This window comes from Azolla caroliniana, unplaced genomic scaffold, assembly GCF_043228905.1.
Source record: "Azolla caroliniana isolate FFs.n. ecotype wild unplaced genomic scaffold, voAzoCaro1.0.p SCAF_16, whole genome shotgun sequence".
In the NCBI taxonomy this organism is placed as follows: Eukaryota; Viridiplantae; Streptophyta; class Polypodiopsida; order Salviniales; family Salviniaceae; genus Azolla; species Azolla caroliniana.
The window spans coordinates 1969307-1989784 of record NW_028230451.1 but is presented as its reverse complement, the minus strand read 5'-3'; the positions used below and the strand labels follow the sequence as shown (position 1 = coordinate 1989784).

At 37.9% G+C, this 20478-nt stretch overlaps 4 protein-coding genes across 8 annotated transcripts in view; 3 read left to right on the top strand and 1 right to left on the bottom strand.

Annotated features, from left to right (window-relative positions):
* The window catches only part of LOC147853516 (protein DEHYDRATION-INDUCED 19 homolog 4-like), a 75628-nt gene that overhangs the window by 9758 nt on the left and 45392 nt on the right, over window positions 1-20478 (top strand). The gene's annotated exons all lie outside the window — the stretch shown is intronic.
* LOC147853520 (pentatricopeptide repeat-containing protein At2g33680-like) lies at window positions 3470-6365 on the top strand. The gene has a single exon (XM_087331885.1). It carries the CDS (start codon window positions 3634-3636, stop codon window positions 5716-5718), a length of 2085 nt encoding a protein of 694 aa, XP_087188011.1. The 5' UTR covers window positions 3470-3633; the 3' UTR covers window positions 5719-6365.
* LOC147853519 (pentatricopeptide repeat-containing protein At2g27610-like) lies at window positions 8249-12366 on the top strand. The gene is made up of 2 exons (XM_087332335.1): window positions 8249-8447; window positions 8921-12366. Exons 1-2 carry the CDS (start codon window positions 8290-8292, stop codon window positions 11661-11663), a joined length of 2901 nt encoding a protein of 966 aa, XP_087188461.1. The 5' UTR covers window positions 8249-8289; the 3' UTR covers window positions 11664-12366.
* On the bottom strand, window positions 13080-16861 carry LOC147853518 (uncharacterized). 4 transcript variants are annotated; one of them, XM_087331887.1, is made up of 4 exons: window positions 16846-16861; window positions 16555-16718; window positions 14258-15182; window positions 13080-13860 (listed from the first exon to the last, which is right to left on the bottom strand). In XM_087331887.1, exons 3-4 carry the CDS (start codon window positions 14944-14946, stop codon window positions 13356-13358), a joined length of 1194 nt encoding a protein of 397 aa, XP_087188013.1. In that variant the 5' UTR covers window positions 14947-15182; window positions 16555-16718; window positions 16846-16861; the 3' UTR covers window positions 13080-13355. The 4 variants fall into 4 exon arrangements, with proteins under 4 accessions (XP_087188013.1, XP_087188016.1, XP_087188017.1 ...); XM_087331890.1 differs by having other exon boundaries at window positions 14258-15177; XM_087331891.1 differs by having other exon boundaries at window positions 14258-15147.

Here is a 20478-nt window from a genome sequence, read left to right as displayed (position 1 = left end):
GAATCATGGGCAACAACCACCAGATGTGAGATACATTGCTTAGGGCTCACGAGTCGTTAGCTTACTGCTCAATATCCATATGAAAAAATGTACCATCTATGTTTTTGCAGTTGTATTCAACAACCACCAGATGTGAGATACATTGCTTAGGGCTAATTAGGCGATAGCTTATTGCTCAATATCCATTTGAAAAAGTATACCATTGATGTTTTTGCAGTTGTATTCATGTTGAATTCAACAAATATATTGCTTGTGAAGTTTGTGTTTTGAGTTTGGCCTAGTGTTGGATTGTGGAATGTCTGGATTGTATTGTCAATGATGTTGAGCTTTGAAATCAGATCAGGTGCATCATTTGCCACCCATCTATGAACACATCGATGACTTTATGAATCATACATGAGCTTTTCCTCAAATATCACAATCATGCTATGCATCGATTTCATTGCATGAGAAGTGTACACTTAATAGTTAGATTGTAGATGAATCCTCTCTTTGGCCGTCATATAAAAAACAGAGTGATGACCCAGGGAAGTTAAATAGAGCAGTTAAAAAACATAGTAGTGATTTCGAGAGGCTAAATACCTCCTCTTTTCAAAATTCCCCAACACATACATTCATGGGTTGAATATATTTAAAGCCCTCTCCCAAAATTGTGATATAACCACCCAAATGGCTTTAGCAACTAGACATGTAATGTACCTATGTTTGGCATCTTTATCACCCACTCTATAGGAAAAACATGTCCCATTCGAAATGTCTTTGTTTTAAAGTCATCACCAAAGGCAAAGGCACCCAACCATTGCATCCCAAAGAAACACCTGTGCATGAAATGGAAGGTGAGACTGCCATCTTGCATCTAAAACTTGATGCCACCACTTTACATGTCGAGTAATGTACCATGTATCCAAAACCTTATTTGCTAAGTAAGCTCTATCTTCAACCAACTTATGGTATACATCATTAGTGTGCACCACAAATATCGATTTTCCAATACAAAATGACCAATCTTTCCATGGTTCCTCGATCACAAACTCTAGAATTGGGAAAACTAAACTAGGCAATGCCAATATTGATTGTGAAATATACCCATATCCACGTAGTATACAAAACTTATTTTAGACTATTCAAAAGGCCATCATTGTCCTACGTGACTCTAAGATAGCATCTTCCACAGTTACCAAGCCCAACCTTGCCATTCACTTGAACTGTGAGTTTAGACTTTCATTTCCATCCAAATGTAATACCCTTGATGCTGTCAACACCTCAAGTGCCAAATAATTACTATCTTTTCTGCATTCAGGGGATCTCGAATTAAACAATTTCAAACATAGTTGCCCGGAAATCACTAATTTTAGACTATTCAAAAGGCCATCATTGTCCTACGTGACTCTAAGATAGCATCTTCCACAGTTACCAAGCCCAACCTTGCCATTCGCTTGAACTGTGAGTTTAGACTTTCATTTCCATCCAAATGTAATACCCTTGATGCTGTCAACACCTCAAGTGCCAAATAATTACTATCTTTTCTGCATTCAGGGGATCTCGAATTAAACAATTTCAAACATAGTTGCTCGGAAATCACTAATTGTTGAACCATAATAGATTCTTAACATTTAAATGAACGAGTACTATTAACAACATGCCACCACGAGGTTGTAATTCTCGTTTTCTCATGGAATATGTCAACTTTTTCCACAAAAAACCCAAGTATTTCTACCCAAGGTTAGGTACCTATGCACATACCTTTTAAAAGATTGAATCTTTGAGCCACCATAATGATCTTCTAAATTTAATAATGGAGCTCCCCCTAATTGTTTTGGGGTACATATACTGTTCCATGATACCCAACTCATACCAATTTTCGGCTCTTTCTTCCACAATGTATATTTAAATGAACGAGCTAATTGATCAAGTGATTTCTTTATCCAAGGTAATAATGACAAAAAATAAGAAATTATTGGAATCATTATACCTTGTACCACTTTGAGACGAGTACTAAATGGCCAAGCTTGAGACTTCCTTAATGAACTTGTCTAAAATAGTCCTTGATATCCAATTCAAAGTTTGAGACGGTGAGATATCAACACCAATAGGGCACCTAAGTGCCAACATGCATTCCCTTGATCCAATATTTGGCCACACCATCTAAGATAAACCAAATCACTCTTCGTGCATCTAATGGGCATTGACTTCCACATATTAACATGTAATCTTGACACCAATGCAAACACATTCCACACCTCCATGGCTTTAGCCATATTATTAGGTATCACTTTGAGAAATAAAAACGTATCATTTGCCAATGCTTGAGCTATAAATTGTTTCCCGGATGGTAGAGCTAGTCCAATCAATTATTTTCCTAAATGTTCCCAACTCCTACATCTTCACCAAAATGAGGTGTGTAGTAATTGCAAATAATAATGCACTCAATGGGCATCCTTGTCTGAGCGACATTGTCAATGGTATCATATTAGTAACTCCAACATTTAACATAACATGTAACAGTGTACCTATCTCCAACATCAAAGAGAGCCGAGACATCCTTTCACCAAAACCCAAATGAGACATAAGTTGAGTAATAAAAGACCAACTTACATGATCATATGCCTTCAAGATATCGAGTTATATCCTTACAATGTCGAATTATAATATATGGAATATGATATCGTATCAACTTACCACAAAATCAATCAATCAAGGGTTTTGATGACATCCCTCGTTAATTTCTAAATAAATGGCGGACATATATAGTCCCACGTGATAAAGGCCAATGCAAATGATACACATGATGCCTTGCCAACCTATAAATCCCTAATTCCTCCTCTAGTGTCCTTGAAATTTCCATACCAATATGCCTTTTAATAATCAAATATGTCTTTCAACCTCATACGAGCATGAAACACAAAGGCATTCCGCATGCACCAATTATGCCATACTCCCCAAGACCTTGACAACACATTACCAACGACACAACGTCTTGCCTAAGAAGCAGGGATAGGTTATAGTTAGGCCCCTCACATCTTTTCGCTCTGCTCTATTTATTCATATCCAAATCATCCCCAAATAGAATCCATATGATTTGGTCTGCCCATAAGTTCTTCTCTCATCCGCTTATCCACACCTTCTCTCTTAGTTTTATTATTATTGACATTAGCATATCCTAGTGGTAGATTACTAATCCTAGGACTTTGGGGTTTAAAAGCCAACTTACACACCTCTCTATCACTCCATACATATCCTCTTAAATGTACTAGATGCCAATGAACGAATGTAGGGATTGAACCCATGACCTTTTGGTCTCCATTAGACAATCTTACCAACGAACATATTCTCTTCACATGTAAACAACTCTGTTTCTGATCTGATGGCTAAACCGAGGATTCTTAGATTTCTTTCTTTGGTTAAGGTTCAGATCATCCAAAACGAGAAAAACCCACCTTAAATGTTTCCACCTTTTCTCTGTTTGAAGTATGGATGCAAACCATTCACGGGTACCTGCAAAATCTGGAGATAAATCCCTACGAACAGGAAAATGATTGCAATATATTAGGAGAAAAGAAAAAAATAAATTCTAAAGCAATATAAATTCAGAGATCTCAAAACAATTTGACCGTGAATGGCAAAGGAAAAAGTATGAGAAATTCCAACCAAGATTACATGGTAATTGAATTACTCAAATCTTGTGCAAAGAAGAAAGACCTAGATAGGGGCACCATACTTCACGATCATGTAATGAGGAAAGGATTGCTTGAAAAGAGTCCTTACATAGCTGGCAAATTGATCGATATGTATGCTAAATGTGGCATGCTTGCAAAAGCGCATCAAATACTAGAAGAAATTCCAAACCGAGATGTCGTCATTTGGTCTGCGCTCATTTCTGGATATGCTCAACATGGCCATGGCCATCAAGCTCTCATTTGCTTTGAAAGAATGCAAAGAGAAGATGGTCTTGTTCCTGATGATGTCACTTTCACTTCAATTCTCAAGGCCTGTGGAAGCATTGGCGCGATAAAAAAAGGTCAAGAAATCCATGACAATGTTGTCGAAAGAGGAATTTTGCATAAAAATGTCATGGTCAGTAATGCTTTGGTGGATATGTATGCTAAATGTGGTTTACTCAAGAAAGCGCGTGACATTCTAGAAGATATTCCGATTCGAAACACGGTCTCTTGGAATGCCCTCATTGCAGGGTATGCCAGACACGAGCACTGTGAGGCTGCCCTCGACTGTTACCAATCAATGCGTCGGGAGAACATCTCTGCAAATGAAGTCACTTTCCTTTGTATCCTCAGGGCGTCTGCTAGCATTGGAGCTATTGATAAAGGAAAACAAATTCATGAAGAGATTGTTGATAGAGGACTTCTTTTGCATGGTAACGCTTTTCTCGGCAATGCATTGGTTGATATGTATGCCAAATGTGGCCTGCTTGCAAAGGCAAGAAAAGTACTAGAAGAGCTTCCTATTCGAAATGTGGTCACTTGGTCAGCACTAATTTCTGGGTATGTCCAACATGGACATGGTCGCCAAGCATTGGATTGCTTTGCCCAAATGCAGAGAGAGGGCCTCTCACCAAATGAGATCACATTCACTTCCATCTTGAAGGCATGTGGGAGCATAGGAGCCATTGATGAGGGTGAAAAAATTCACAACGAGATTGCCAACAATGGTCTGTTAGAGAAAAACATTGAGCTTGGAAATGCTTTGGTAGATATGTATGTCAAATGTGGTTGTCTTGAAAAATCTCAACGAGTACTTAGAGGTCTCCGTTTTAAGAATGTTGTCTCCTGGTCCACACTAATCTCTGGGTATACCAAAAATGGACAAGCACATGAAGCATTGAATTGTTATGCACAAATGCAAAGAGAAGGCGTCTCTCCGAACAATGTCACATTCACATGCATTTTGAATGCATGTGGTAGCGTGGGAGCTATTGACAAGGGGAAACAACTTCACAATGAGATTGTGAGTAGAGGCTTGCTAGAGGAAAACATTGCACTAGGAAATGCATTAGTAGACATGTATGCCAAATGTGGGTATCTTTCAAAAGCTGAGAAATTAGTTGAAGAGCTTCCATTCCGGAATATAATCTCATGGAATGCACTCATCGCAGGGTATGCCAACAAAGGCACAGGTGAAGAGGCGTTGAATTGTTTTACAAGGATTCAAAGAGATGGTCTCTCACCGAATGAGATAACGTTCTTATGCGTGTTGACTGCATGTAGCCACTCGGGGAAATTGGATGAGGCCCAAATACATTATGAGAGTATGTATACGAAGTATCACATTACACCAAAGCTAGAGCATCACACTTGCATGGTAGTTATTTTCGGTTGTGCAGGGCGTTTTGAGAAGGCGATGTCTGTTATTAAGACAATGTCATCTTCTGATCACTCTTCCGTTTGGGTTGCACTATTGAGTGCTTGTAGAAAATGGGGAAAGGTGAAACTTGGAAGGCTGGCCTTTGATCAAGCTATACATTTGGATAATAATCTTGCGGCTGCATATGTTCTTATGGGTAGTATTTATGCTGCTGCTGGTATGGAGGAGGATGCTGATATAATCGAGTCCTTAAGAGCGAGAAATTTTGCTTTAAAGAAGACTATCCATGTTGATTCATTTTCTACATTTTCTATTGCACACAAAGAAGGTTCTTATAGTGAAGACATACTTAAAAACTTTGTGCTTAAAATGGTAGAAGAGGAAAAGCATTGTGGTTAAATTTTATAAATATTCCTCGTCATGAAGGTGATGTTTAAAGGAGATCTACAATGGACTTTTAAGTGTACATCTCTCATGCAATGGAATCATTGTATATCATGATGTGATATTTGAGGAAAAGCTCATACAAGATTCATATAGTTGATAGATCTTCAATCGATGTGTTCATAGATGGTGGCTGGTGATGCATCCGACTTGATTTCACTCCAAATAGAAGGAACCTCAACATCATTGACAATACAATCACAGCAACAGTCTTATGGTTCTTATCTCGAGAACTCAAATAGATCATATGTGCTGTAGAAAGTGCCATCCATTTTGAATGATATCTTCAGCCCAAGGTAGCTGAGGGCTTGAAAAGGTAAAGATGAAGAGATGAGAGACTGCTATTTGTGGCACATAAATAAAACAAAGTTAGGATATGATTAGTGAATACAAGTATGTATGATCTACCTGTATGCCATACTTAAAGTGTAAGTAGCATTCATTATCATACAACGTATTTCAAGGATACTCTTGCAAAGAAGCAGTCATTATTAATCTGGCTTCTATTTGCCAAGAATGGGCGTGATAGCAGAATAAGCGGAAAACAGTACAAAAACCGTTTATCCAATTGTAATGTCTAGTGCCTCCACTGGTTAACATCCAATCCAATCCAATCCAATCCAGAAGTTTGGTCCCATCATAAGAATTCAAGGCATGAACTCTGTAGTGTTGACTTTGATTGAGCTTTTTAAAGAAGACAATTCAACACTTTTTGGCCTGTGCCTTTGTTATTTAAAAATATAGCATTGTTACAGGAGATTTTTGCTGATGATATCTTTACAAAAGTATCCCGAAAAATAATTAATTCCAAACATTAGATTTAAGTGGTTTGTGAAAGATGTCGTGAATGCACATGTTAAACCCTCTTTAACTATAGTGAACTAAATGAGCGTTATATTGGGCTATAATTTAGAAGTTATGGGGCACACTTCTTTTTACAAGGGTTTATTACATTTGTAATGGAAGCAAGGACATGTGGCCCGTACATTTTCTGTTTGACTTGTTTGTTTGTGTCTGCATGCTTGGGGTTTAAGTTTGCAAGCTCAAACGATCTGAATTGTAATATAGTGGCTTATAGACATATCTATATATTGTGCATACAAATCGCCTACAAATGTCCAATCAATCTTAGGTGTATATCCAAGCAAACATCCAATCAGGCATTGCAAAACTACCAACCTATGTATCTTAGGCCCAAAATATGCCCATAACCTCCACGGCTACCAAAATTTGACCTTAGATGTATGGAATGCCATTCTTCTTCTTTGAGTAGACAATGTAGCATCTTGTATTTTAATAAACTAAAGTTGTGTCCTTGTAATGAATGAATGCACACCCACCTCCCATCCCAATGCTCTTGATGTTTACAATGCTGCCATTTGCAAGGAGCTAGCGTTCTCCCTCTCCTATTGGGATTGTCATCAAACATTCCAAAACTCTTTGCGAAGAAGCCAACAAATGAGTAACTAGAATTAATTGATGATGGACATTTGATTTGTGTCCACCAACCGATGACCTGTGGCAATGGCAGATTTTATGTAGATGAGTAGCGATGAGCCACCCTATGGCTCAAGATGGCCTTGATTCCTTGCAATGATCAGGTCGACACATGTTTGCTGAATGCGGGTCAAGTAGTAGTGAATGATGAGACCATTACCCAGGAAAATGGCAGTCCATTTCTTGAGACAAGGTCATTTGCCATCAAGATCATGGCAATGGAAAGGATTGCCGAGTATATGCATGAGGTTCAAAAAGACATTGATTTCCTAGAATCATGTGAGACACAAGCAAAAAGAACCAAAAAACATATAAACGCAAGATTTTCTACGGTGTTGAAAAATGTTTGGAATATGGGATCATGTTGTATCAATACATTCCTCTATGAATGAGGCCTTTTTGTAATGCTAGTGTATCATGACATAGAAAGATATTCACATTACATTACATATGTTGCACATGACGAAAAAACCATATGCTTCGCCAAAATGGGGAAACCACACTCATCATCAATATATGTTGGAGCCCATCTTGTACTCTACCATCCAAACCGTTGCGTCTATACAATTTTGTTCACACTCACTCCAATGCGAGGAGAGAGTTTGGGGCATATATGATGAGAGTAGTGGACAATGCACATTTTCGCCCTAAACAAGTTCAGTGGTTTGAGTATCACACTTTGACACAATGCTCTGCTTTGCATTTGATCATATTCCGACTAATCTTTCCACACATCCTTCCATGAGTTTCACTCATAGTGAGAGTATGCATGTAGTCTCAATGGCGAGATCTATCCCTAAATGTTTTTGAACATTGACACTCACTTTCAGATCTATTATGCGAAAAATCTCATAAATTTTTCGGTCTGATAATTGACCTCCCGAGTCCCAAAACCCATAATAAAATCTATGTATCTATCTCTTGCCCCTTAATAAAATGGGCACCTCTATCTCTTTGGACACACACAGACCCGCTCTCTCTCTCTCTCTCTCTCTCTCTCTCTCTCTCTCTCTCTCTCATCGTTCTGCTATGGATCTCTCTGTGAACAATCTCATGGGTTCCTCGCTCGTTCATCATCTCGACCATTCTTCCTTCAGACCTTCCTCTACCACTCTGTGTTTCCAGCCTGATGACATGAACCGGGGAAGTGGGCTAATTACAAATACTCTGGAATCTTTCCACCATCAGTATATTTCTTTCGATCTTTATTTGTTTATCCAAAAACTAGTGAAAATAGTTTATGTTATTATGAACTTCAGCTTAAAATTTATGAGAAATGGTTTTTAAAATTCACATCTATATATACATGATCCTTTTATGGGGGGGTTACGAAGAAAATTTACTGGATGATTACGGAATGGAACAGAGTTCTACTGTGAGATTGTGAAGAAAACAATTCTCAACGTTTAGAAACTTGTGAGCATTCATAACGAAAGGCATCCACGAGTTGTGAGCATAATGATTAAAATGTCATTAAATTTAGATCAGTACAATAATCATCGATTTTTAAAAGAATTATTATTATATCATTATATTTTTAATGAAAAAAGAATTACCAGATCTGCAGAAATAATCACAAATACTCATATAATTGACAGTTGCATGTATAAACTCGTATTTTCTATGTTTTTTTGCATTTATACTTGTTTATTTCTCACAGGAAGATTGAGAAGAGGAGATATCGTGATTTTCTTGAAGTGTGTTATAAAACATGTAGTGAAGAGTGGATAAAGGAAAAGATCCTACCAATGAAGCATTTGGGAAATAATGTGCAAGAAATAGAAAATGTTAATGTCATCAATATTCTCTTCCAACTTATACAAGGATGTAGTGTGAGAGAGGATGCATTAGCAAGCCAACAAATATATACACTAGTAAAGCTTTTTGGGCTCGACTCTGATGAATTCCTTAGCAACCATCTTATCCACATGTTTTCTGTGTGTGGAAGTCTAAAGCAGGCATACAATGTTTTCAGTAATGTTCTGTCTCCAGGTCTATCCACATGGAACGCCATTATTTCTGCAAATCTTTATTTCAAAAATAATGAGAATGTAATTGAGCATTATCACCAGATGAGATCTCTTGGTGTAAAGTTTGATGGCCCAGTGTTTGTGGTCGTCATTAGAGCATGCACATCAATATTAGCTTTGCCAGAGGGTAAAGAAGTTCACAACCATGTTCATGAAAGTGGGCTCGAATCTGATAAGTTTGTTGGCACTGCCCTTATTAGAATGTATGCAAAATGTGGAAGCCTTGAAGATGCTTCTCTCGTTTTCGATAATATAAGCATGAGAGATCTAGTCACATGGACATCCTTAATCTCAGGTTATGCCGAATATGGCCATGTTGAGAAGGCTCTATGCCTCTTCCATCGAATGCAAAAAGATGGTTTTGAGCCTAACCATGTGACGTATTGTAGTATAATGAAGTCTTGTCAAGAACCTTATGCTTTAGATACTGGGCAAAATATCCACGGGCTTATAGTTGAACATGGTTATGAATCAGATGAGTTTGTGGGATGTTCTATTATTGATATGTATAGTAAATGTGGAAGTCTCGAGGATTTGTGCGTAATGTTTTCAAGGTTACAGTTAATGAGCAGAGTGGCATGGACTGCATTGATATCTGGACATGTGTATCATGGACAAGACTATCAGGCAATTATGCTATTTGAGTGTATGCTTTTGAATGGTGTAGAGCCAGATAACTTCACCTTAGCCATCACTTTGAAAGCATGCTCAGAAATGGTGGAATTGCTTGAATGGGGTATGCTGGCTCACACATATATTCTAATCACGGGAATAAATTTTGATTCATACCTCCGAAATTCTCTCATTGACATGTATGCTAAGTGTGGCAGTTTAACTGAGGCACGGTGGATTTTTGATCAGTCATTAGACTGGAATATTGTGACATGGACCTTGCTTGTGGAAGGTTACACACTCCATGGTAATGGAGAAGAGGCTTTACGACTCTTCTATGGATTTAAAGAAGGAAAAGAACCAAATCAAGCCATGTTTGTTAGTGTTCTAAAGGCTTGTTCAAGCATAGCAGACCTATGGCAAGGCAAGAAGATCCACACCCTTATAGTGGAATCTGGATTACCATGTGATGTGAACGTCGGTGGTGCTTTAATTGGTATGTATCTTGAATGTGGGAGATTTGATAGTGCATGGAGGGTATTCCACGTAATTTCTCGACCAGATGTTGTGACATGGTCAATGATGATTGGAGGATGTGCACAATATGAGCATTCTGAGAAGGCTCTTAATCTTTTTGAGCAAATGCAGCAAGAAGATATACAGCCCAACCAAGTCACATTTGTGAATATTCTGAAAATTTGTGCGAGCACTGGACGACTCAATCATGGGCGGCTCATTCATGGCCATGCTATTGAAAGTGGTTTTGACATAAATATATTTGTTGGAAATGCCCTCATAAACATGTATGGTGGATGTGGAAACATCGAGGATGCCCGCATCATTTTTGATAAATTGCCAAACCAAACTGTAGTTTCATGGACAGAGATGATGGAAAGCTACTCACACTCAGGGTTATTTTCAGAAGCCTTAGAAGTTTTTTCCAAAATGAGATCCTCGGGGATTAGCCCAACTGGCATCACATTTATATGCCTGCTCTCTGCTTGTGGTAAAGCAGGTTTACTAGATGAAGGTTGTTATCACTTCAGAGAAATGGTGGAAAGATGTGGTATTGTACCATTTCTTGATCACTACAATTGCATGGTAGAGCTTTTTGGCATTGCAGGGTATTCGGATGTAGCAGAAGATTTGCTTGAGACAATTCCATACGAGTCCAATATAGTTGGTTGGAGGTCGTTGCTTGCTCAGTGCCATACAGGAAACACAAAATTGGCTCAGCGGTGTTTTGATAAAGTCATCTGTCTTGATAATAGAGATGCCGCTGGCTATGACATGATGTCTAATGTCTGTATGCATAGTGGCTCTTCTGATGTTATCAATGTTGAAGAATTGCGTATGTATGCAAATGCATGGAAAAAACCAGGAAAAGCTTCTATTGAAATCGGTAAGGATGTACACACATTCAATGTGGGGGACCGAACACATTGTCAAAGTGATGCTATTTATACAAAGCTGAAGAGTATAAGACAGAGAGTGGAAGAGACAGACGTGGCATCATCAAGTTGTGGCTTCTTGGTAGATGAGTCGGAAGAAGGTGTTCATTGTGAGAAATTGGCCATAGCTTTTGGACTAATAACCACGCCTCCTGGCGCAACTATTCGACTGACAAAGAACCTTCGAGTTTGTAGTGACTGTCATTATGCAAGCAAGAGAATTTCAAAGATTGAAATGCGTGAGATAATTATAAGTGACACAAGATGCATACATCGCTTTAAGGATGGTTTATGTTCATGTGGTGGGTAAGGTACATGTACCTGTGTACAGATTTGTTATCTGCCACAATATTGCATTTATATGTTGGGCATCCAATGCTTGGTCAGCACCACATCCACGTGACTAGCTAACTATTGACAAAACAATATTTCATTTTGTCATGGCTATGATGGGTAAGGTCGATGGCATCAATCTCAGAATGAGAGTTGTTGCACCGAAAGCTAGATTTGCATTGTTTTTTAAGGAAAACAATGAAAATTCATCAACATACAGCCCTGTTTTCTTAAAAAACATTAAGGTGAACGATTGAGATGCCTATATAATACAATGTCCAACGATACACTTTGGGAACATGTAAACTCCTTACCCTGACATGAAGGTGACTGATTGAGGTGCCTGTATAATACACTGTCCAGATGCAATTTGAGAACCAGTTGATAGTGTTAATGTCACCTTAACATGAAGCCTCAAATGATATTGAAGGACTTGGATGAAAGATACATACATTACATTAGCTTATCAGCACAATACACCAGATATTCTCAGCATGGAAGATTTAGATCATGATCTTTATCTTATATTTATTTCCTGGAAATTCTTTGAAAATAGTTAAAACTTGAATCAAGCATTTTGATTAATGAGATCACAAATTAGAAATTTTGGGACAATGATTGCATGTCTATATGCTAGGAGATGCAGAGGGACATTTGTTTGCACACACATGGTATTTTCCGTTAACATGTGTGTTTCCAGGAGTAGTATTGCCTCATTGATAGCACCATATTGAGCCAGCATTTGCAACCCACATCTTCACATAAGCCATCAAACACTGAAGCTCAATTCCTTCTCTTTTATTTCCAATTTATTAAAGAAAACTGACACACATTCCCATAAACCATCCAATACTGAAGCTCAATTCCTTCTCTTTTGTTTTCGATTCAATGAAACACAGGCTTCTTCCACCACCTGATCTATCAAATCTACCCAATGTCCAACTCCAATTTGGGTGTCTCCTGGTTCAGATCCTTTTTGTAATTTTGCCAGTCCTTGGCAACTAGTGCTGCTAGAGCTATACAGAATATTCATGGAGGAGCATGACATATTGAACAATATTTCGTACAACGACAGACATGGTAAAGGGTAGCACATTAATATCTAAGAAATACATGTCAAAAAACTTGTATGAATTTTCCAGAAACTTTTTCTGTCAATATATTCACAAACGCATCCAACATAGGATATTATATATAGTAAGAACTCTGGAAAACCTTCTACTGCACAATATATGATATGTATTTTTCAAGATAATTGAAAAAAAGAAAAATAAGGTAAAATTAAAAAGAGCCTCTGGAACTGACACATATTCCAGCATATTAACAGATTTTAAATCATGTCTATCTTTACAGAGAGAAGCCAACAGACCATCGTTAACATCTTTAATCAGAGTATTCTATGTAGAAATCTCAGACTGAATGTCCTTTCAATAACACGTGACTGATAAATGTACAGTATATTAAATTAACAAAAAACACTTGCAATCTCTCTCACAGTACGGGCAAAATTCATGTTCTTTGCAGGATGGTGGACATTTGATATAATACTCCTCTCTTATCCTCACAAAGTAACTCCAGCTGTAGTATTCATGACTGAACATATGTACAATAGAAATAGGAACATATGTGGAACCTCCATTAGAGATGCAAAAGCTGAGCACATATTTTCTCAGTAAGCAAGCAAGATCCAACCCATACTCCAACCAATCAGAAGGCCAGTGCTAGCGAAGCTTAAACCAAGAGCAAAGGCAATCCCAATCGTATAACCCAAAAAGCTATTCTTATCGGATGTCCTCCTGCATTGATTCTTCTTTCGGGATTCTTCATTCCTGTGATTATTTGGGTGATTACTTTTTTCATCATCATAAGGATGTCGAAATTTCTTCTTCATCCATGTACTTGAACCACTCTGGGAACACACCTTCAGCCACATGTTCTCAAACTCCAAAGTTTTCACCCATTGCTTGTAGGTATGAGATACCCATGCTTCTCTGAATAAAATGTTTATGATCTTCTCTTTATCATATAAGGCTTGTGATGCAACCTTTTCTGCTTGCCTTGCTCGTGTTTGTGAATGACAAAGAGCCTCACCAAGGGTCTTATATACTCTCTTAGATGTAGCACCATGTTCTGCACTCACTGCTTTCCAGTCATTATTCCTTATGCCATTACATCTGAATTAAGAAAAGAACAGGCTAATCTTTATTTATTATACTAATAGAGCTAATTTCTAAGGGAAAAAAGATGCGAATTCAGTAAATGACATAAGAAGAAAAACCATCCAAACACATAATATGAATAGACTTTAGGAAAACCAGAAAAACTGAACTTATTGAGTAGTTACCAGAATATCTGAGAGTTTTCAAACGCTGCCAAAAGATAGGAACTCTACTAAAGTATTTACTACGATAAGGGGGGAGAGGTAATGGTAATTTTTAAACCCTTCCGGTATTCATGTAAATACACAAACTTTTTAAGGGTACTTTTTTGTGTTGTGTTGCAAATAGAATGAAGATGGGGTGTCTTTCAATCCCAATAAATTATGAAGCTACTGTGTGAAGCTTATCTTGCCTGTTTGCATTTGACGATTGAGGAAAAGCCGATGGGATGGCAAGAGGTCGAGAAGTATTACTCAATGAATGATCATAAAATGGTGTTGGATCTGAAGTACCCAAAAGTGTTGACCATGTCGCCAAAGAAGTCTTTTCCAATGAAGACGGTTCATTAAGGTGAATCAGTGCTTCCATTAGAAGTTTATCTGCAGATAAAGAGGAACTTGGTTTTTCCATCTTAAGAGACGAGCCATCACATCTTGACAAAGGTTCTTTCCAAGAAAATGTGTTTTGAGATGGTGGTAAATCACAATTTTGAACATATGGATGACCTTTCTGAGAAACCAAAGATATCACCTCCTTATGATTATTATTTGCCTTTGATAAGACAGTATCTTTATGTGATGAATATGTGGCCCTCAATTCATCAGAGATAATTCCTGTTCCACATTCTCTTGATGACATATTTAACTCAACAACAGAATATCCCTCATCATATGATCGGCAAAGTAAAGAGCCAGTTGTAGATGAATCTTCTTTAGTCATTATGACACCCTCTTGCCCATCCTCTTTGCTATGATCATCGTAATTCTCGTCATCACTTCCCTTCAACCCCTCAGTTACAAGAAATCCAGAATTTGAAGTTCCTTTCTCATCTGTTACAAATGACCATGAAAGAACTGCCTCCGAAGGATCAGTATAATCCATGTGTATTACAGTTGGAAGACCCTGACACTTAGATATGAGAGGTTCTTCTACTCGTGTGTACTCATTCCAAGTCAAGTTGATTTCATCTCCAATACTTCCAACACAATTCTCAGTAGGCAAGATTGGCAATTGCTGAACCCAGATCCTTTTTCACAATCACTTCATTATATTGTCTACAATTGTTGAACCCAGATCCTTTTTCTGCCATTGTATAACCGTCTTTCTTATAAGCTTCACTGAAACATATAATAATCGAAGTTAGATTTTAATATAAGCACATATTTGAACAAATTTCTCATGTATAAGTAAAAGTTTTTGCAAAATTCTGTTTATACAACACTTACAGTTGCAAGTTTTGCTAAAATGTATATTACGTACTTATCAAGCGGAAGAGAGGATGACTTGACCATATAATTGGTTCAGGGGCGGTTGACCAGGGCCATTCAGGAAAATAACAAAAACTTCGGGGCATTTGGAGAAACAAAGAAAATCCCAGGGATATTTCAGAGTTTATTGCTATATTGTAATTTAGCTAATCAGCATTCTACTTGTATCGTTGTCATCCTTCTGTAAGTTTATAGGTCTAGCATAAGATACCAAAACTTTTCCTAAAAATAAGCAGCCTATTAATGTTTCCATATTCTGTGACATTTTTATTAAAGGTGGCACATGATGTAAGAGACCAGATGGTCCATATCTTGCATGTGACTCAGTTTTGCAGGATGACAATACTTCCTCAGCAATTCACCTAATTAGTGTCAATAATCCTTCTCCAGAGGTTCGCTTCGATGTAATTAGACACAGTGTATTTCTTATAAAATGAATTCAATATTTCCAGCTCATTTAGCCTGAGACACCGAACATGTTGTGATCGGGCCATTAAATCTCTAGTTTTAAAGATAATCAAAAGCATATCATATCAGCCAAAATTGGTCAAAGTTGATCTTCATTTAATTTGATCAGCATCTCCAAGCATCATTATGTCTGTCTCTACAGGAATCAATGGACTTCCTTGCACGCAGTGCAGGCTCACGAAATCAAACAATGGATAAACACTGAAGAAAGAATTTAAATACGAGTGGAAAAAAATGGATTTTGGTTAGAAATTAGAGCAAATCATCAAAAGGAAACGTAATAAGGTAGAATTAAGGGAGGAAAGTGCCAATATAATGGATTAAAAGCATGTAAAGAAAGAAAGGTATAATATCATGAATGGACTTATATTTTTCGCAAGCAGAGAAGAGAAAAAAGTTTCCTCAATGAATGAAGTATGGCAGCCAATATGTATTTCATTGAAGTGCCGAGATAACGCATGAAAAGCATGCAAGAAAGAATGGTATCATAGCAAGAAGAGACGAAACAAATGTTCCAGACAGAAATGCATGAATTAAATTCCATCTTGGTTTCACCATTCATAAATTATAGATGTCTAATGCAGAAGATAAGGGACAAAACTCGTAATGTTTTTTTATTACCACTCAATGAAGGCTTCTCCAGTAAAGAAGATGTCAGAAAATCCATATCCGTTGTAAATGATGCATTATAATACGTGAACATACAGAAGAAAAGAAATGGATCCCAAGAAGAAACTTTAGAAGCCATATTTACCAAAGGTAGCATCCGATTCAACTGCAAGAAATCCAGGTCCTTTGCATTTATCATCTCTGCAGAGATAACATGGATTCAACGAAGAAATAAGTTTTGAGAATCAGACACATGGACAGCACGAATCCTCATCTCCGTATTCAGCATTGTATTCGTCAGCATGTAACCTGCAGAAATTACCATCATAAAGAGAGACGAATAAGGGAGGGGGGAAAAACAGGCTACTACTTCGAGATTCTCGGAAGAGAAATCATGGTTTCTACGGATCAGCGATCTAGGATTGAGAAAATTAACCTCGTCAAGAAATACAAATATTCTGCAAACAGAAAAAAGATCATCAGAGCCGTTCCAGAGGCAGAATTTCGGAGGGGGGACGGGCGGGCGTGGACAGAGATTTGGGGAATTATTTCAATTACCGGGTTGGAACGCTCAGATGGAAGACGCGAAGACGCACACAGAAGACGAAGAAGAAGAAGAAGAAGAAGAAGAAGAAGAATGCAAAAGGCAGAAGAAAGAAGCAGGTAACTTTTTTTCTTAACTGAACTGTTGTCGTTCTCACAAGTCACTAACAAAACAGAACAAAATATAGTTCAAAAAACTTAAATGAAGAAAAACAAATGAGAGAGAGAGAGAGAGAGAGAGAGAGAGAGAGAGAGAGAGAGAGAGAGAGAGAGAGAGAGAGAGAGAGAGAGAGAGAGAGCACATGAGACATGATGGACACACAGAATTCAATGGGCAGACACTGGGTCCTTGCCCCGCGGGGCGGACATTGCCGTGTGAACGGACATCACATCCAGGCATTCCCTCCCGTGGCCATCCTCCCGTGAATGAATGGACGGACATTTTGCATCATTTGGCTCACCCCGCCCACATGCCCTTACCACGAGGCTTTCTTCACTCTTCCCGCCTGGCCTCACCTGCCCTTCAGATCCGTCAAACAAAAATAAACGGCCGGCTTCACACCATATATTCTGCATTTTTTGTCTGCACTCCCGCGTCCTTCTCCTCTCCGAGCTACTTCCAAACCACGCGAAAACAAGAGAACGTGATCTTTGCGCTGATGTGGCGTAATGGCAACATTCGCTGCGACGCGTTCTTGGACTAGCTATTTCTTGCCTCTACCTGTTGACGCTCGATTGGAAATGAGAGAATGAAGGGAAAGTCCTCGCTTTTGCAACCATATTCTTATGTTGTGGTTTGTTAGTGCTAGCTACTTCATCGATGAAGGTTCGGACTAAGTGGCCATATGGACATGTTCCTCATGTTCATATGCCTCAATGTTGTTCAGTGGGTTTGGAAAAGTTGTAAGGCACATTGAGAAATGTTAGGGCTTCAAATAGTTTATGGGATTTGGATAGACATTGTGTATGATCTCAAAGGTTCTTTGGATAATATAAACAACAATACACAACAAGTGGAGCTTAAGCGATTGGAGTTTCATGCCATTTGCGATAGAAGCATATTTTATAAATGGATTTCTGATAAGGTGAAGTGGTTCTACTCTACACTGAATTATTTATTTAAGCCGGTGGTTAGACTTTAGAAAAAAGAGGCTCATTACTGAAAGATATATCTTGTATGTATAGCCTTAGGGCATTTTCTTAATACTAATGTAGTATCTTTTTTTTGTAAAAAAAAAACGTTAGGGCTTTATGTTAGAATTGTTTCATCGAGTAAGGGTTGAACTTTTTGAAATCCAATGTAAAATTGTTGGTTAATGCTAAACAATCAGGCTCGACAAAGCTTTGTGTAGCATCATGTTGTTTTTAGAAAATCCAATTGTTCCTTTGCTCACAAGTCATTAAACCAACCATAATTAGTTGCATGCTCCTAAGTTTCTTTAACTTTTCTAGCTAGTGTCATGTAGACACTACCATGTTGTCAATGGTAACGATTAGTTATGGAGATCCTTCTATTCATGCGACATCACAATTGACACCAAAGTTTTTAATCACTTCATGAACAACCTCATGTAGATGCATTTGATAGTACTTCTAGTTCCATTCTTAGTTTCCCCGCTAACCATGCCCATGGCTATCTTTCCTTGAAAGTTGCCATTAAACTCCCTTTGTCTACTTCTATCAATGATCATCACAAATTTTACATGTGGTTTCCACCTTTTTCTTTATAGAGAAAATGTTTTTTATAATCTACTCTACCAAACTTTGATATCTAATGCTCAAGACTCCAATGGATTTTGACTTCAATGTTATTTAATAGACTTTTACCTTTTCTTGTATTTTTTTTTTCCAAAATGAAGCTACTTTCCCATTAGTTAGGAAGGATTATTACATAGAGAGTCTACAAGGAGACGTATACACACATCGGGGAGTCTTCCTCCGATCAAGTAAAAGAAGATGAGCCTACTTACAATGCCTTGCGGCCTAACTTAATGTAAGAAGCTACCTATATCTAAGGCGATGCCCTTCAATGTTGCCTAGTACGAGTCGGCTCTTGGGGCCTACAACGAAGAGAGGGTGGCAGGTGAGTAGGAAACAACCAGCGTGGGGGCTGGTAATTCCACCTCGGGCCACTCCCACCTTGCATCACCATAGGTGTGTTCCTCCATTTCTGCCAAAAGCGCAACGGGGCAGAGATCACGTCGTTGGAGTGGTTGCAAATCTCTTCCAGTTGCCCTCGTAGGCAGCTGATAATCGCGAACCATATGTCCATGATCACTTTCTCCGGGGGCCGTACCGTACCTTGGAAAACCTTGAGGCAACGCGCTTTCCATATGTACCACAAGGTTCTTGTATTATTCAGTTGCATTAAAATGATCGAATACTCGAAAACTTAATGTGAATTTTCAGCTACAAACAAGTTATTCAACACTAACCACATTTTAAACGTTTTTCCTTCATACATGGAAGGGGGAAATGGAATATAATTTATTTATATTAGTTTGTCAAATGTGTAAGTAATGTGATCCCTAGTAATATACATTCTTTGGGATAAACAAGGAACGGAAATAAAATTCATCCAACGTGACAACCAAACATCTAGCCCTTTCCTCATGCTCATGGAAAACAATTATCAATTCCATCCAATATGACACCCAAACATCTCATCGAGATGATAACCTACACTGAAAGAATAATACATTTAATTATATTCAATGTATGCATGAATTTGTAGTTGAGAAGAGTCTCATATATGACATATTTTAGTCCTAACACTAGAATATATTTATTGTCTTTGTTGTAGGGGTAATGTAATCCTTTCGCCACGACATTTGCAACTGATATAATGCATCGTGCTTTGCAAGATATTTTCAATCTTGTTACTGTATGGTTTCCCAATGTTTGGTTGTGGCAAGCTCTTTTGACTTCACAAATCGAGTGTATGGGCAACTTTAATATTTTTTACCCATAAAAATATCCTCCATTGGTATTAACATAAAATGGCCCAAGGCAATATACAAAATAGTCCACTATTACAAAGGAAATTGCAACATAATTAACTAGAAAAGTATTGAACACTCGTGTAGCTTCAACAATCTCAACAACACCGGGTTCAAAAAAACCCCATCTTTTTACAAGCTGAATATGGATTTTTGGGCTTTATCAAAGTAGTCCATGCCACCTATATTGCTCAACATCTCTTCTATTTTGATGCAAATTGATAGCATCATATGTCACATAATGCCTCTCCCTGCAATTTGAATACAACTTTGCCGATGAGTTCCAATGTTTGTTGTCAAAAAATGTATGCTGCTGCTAGCAACATGTAGAGCCTGGAACCAAAGTGATATAGATTTTCACAGTTTTCTTCCCCATCATCTACAACAAAGAAAAGAGGAAAACACTCTCCAAATCTGAAAATTAATAAACACATAAACAATCTCCCTTTCACTCATATCTTCCACCAATTTAGACGAAGTATATATATATATACATTCTTCCCCTTTTCCATCTATAAGGACGGCTT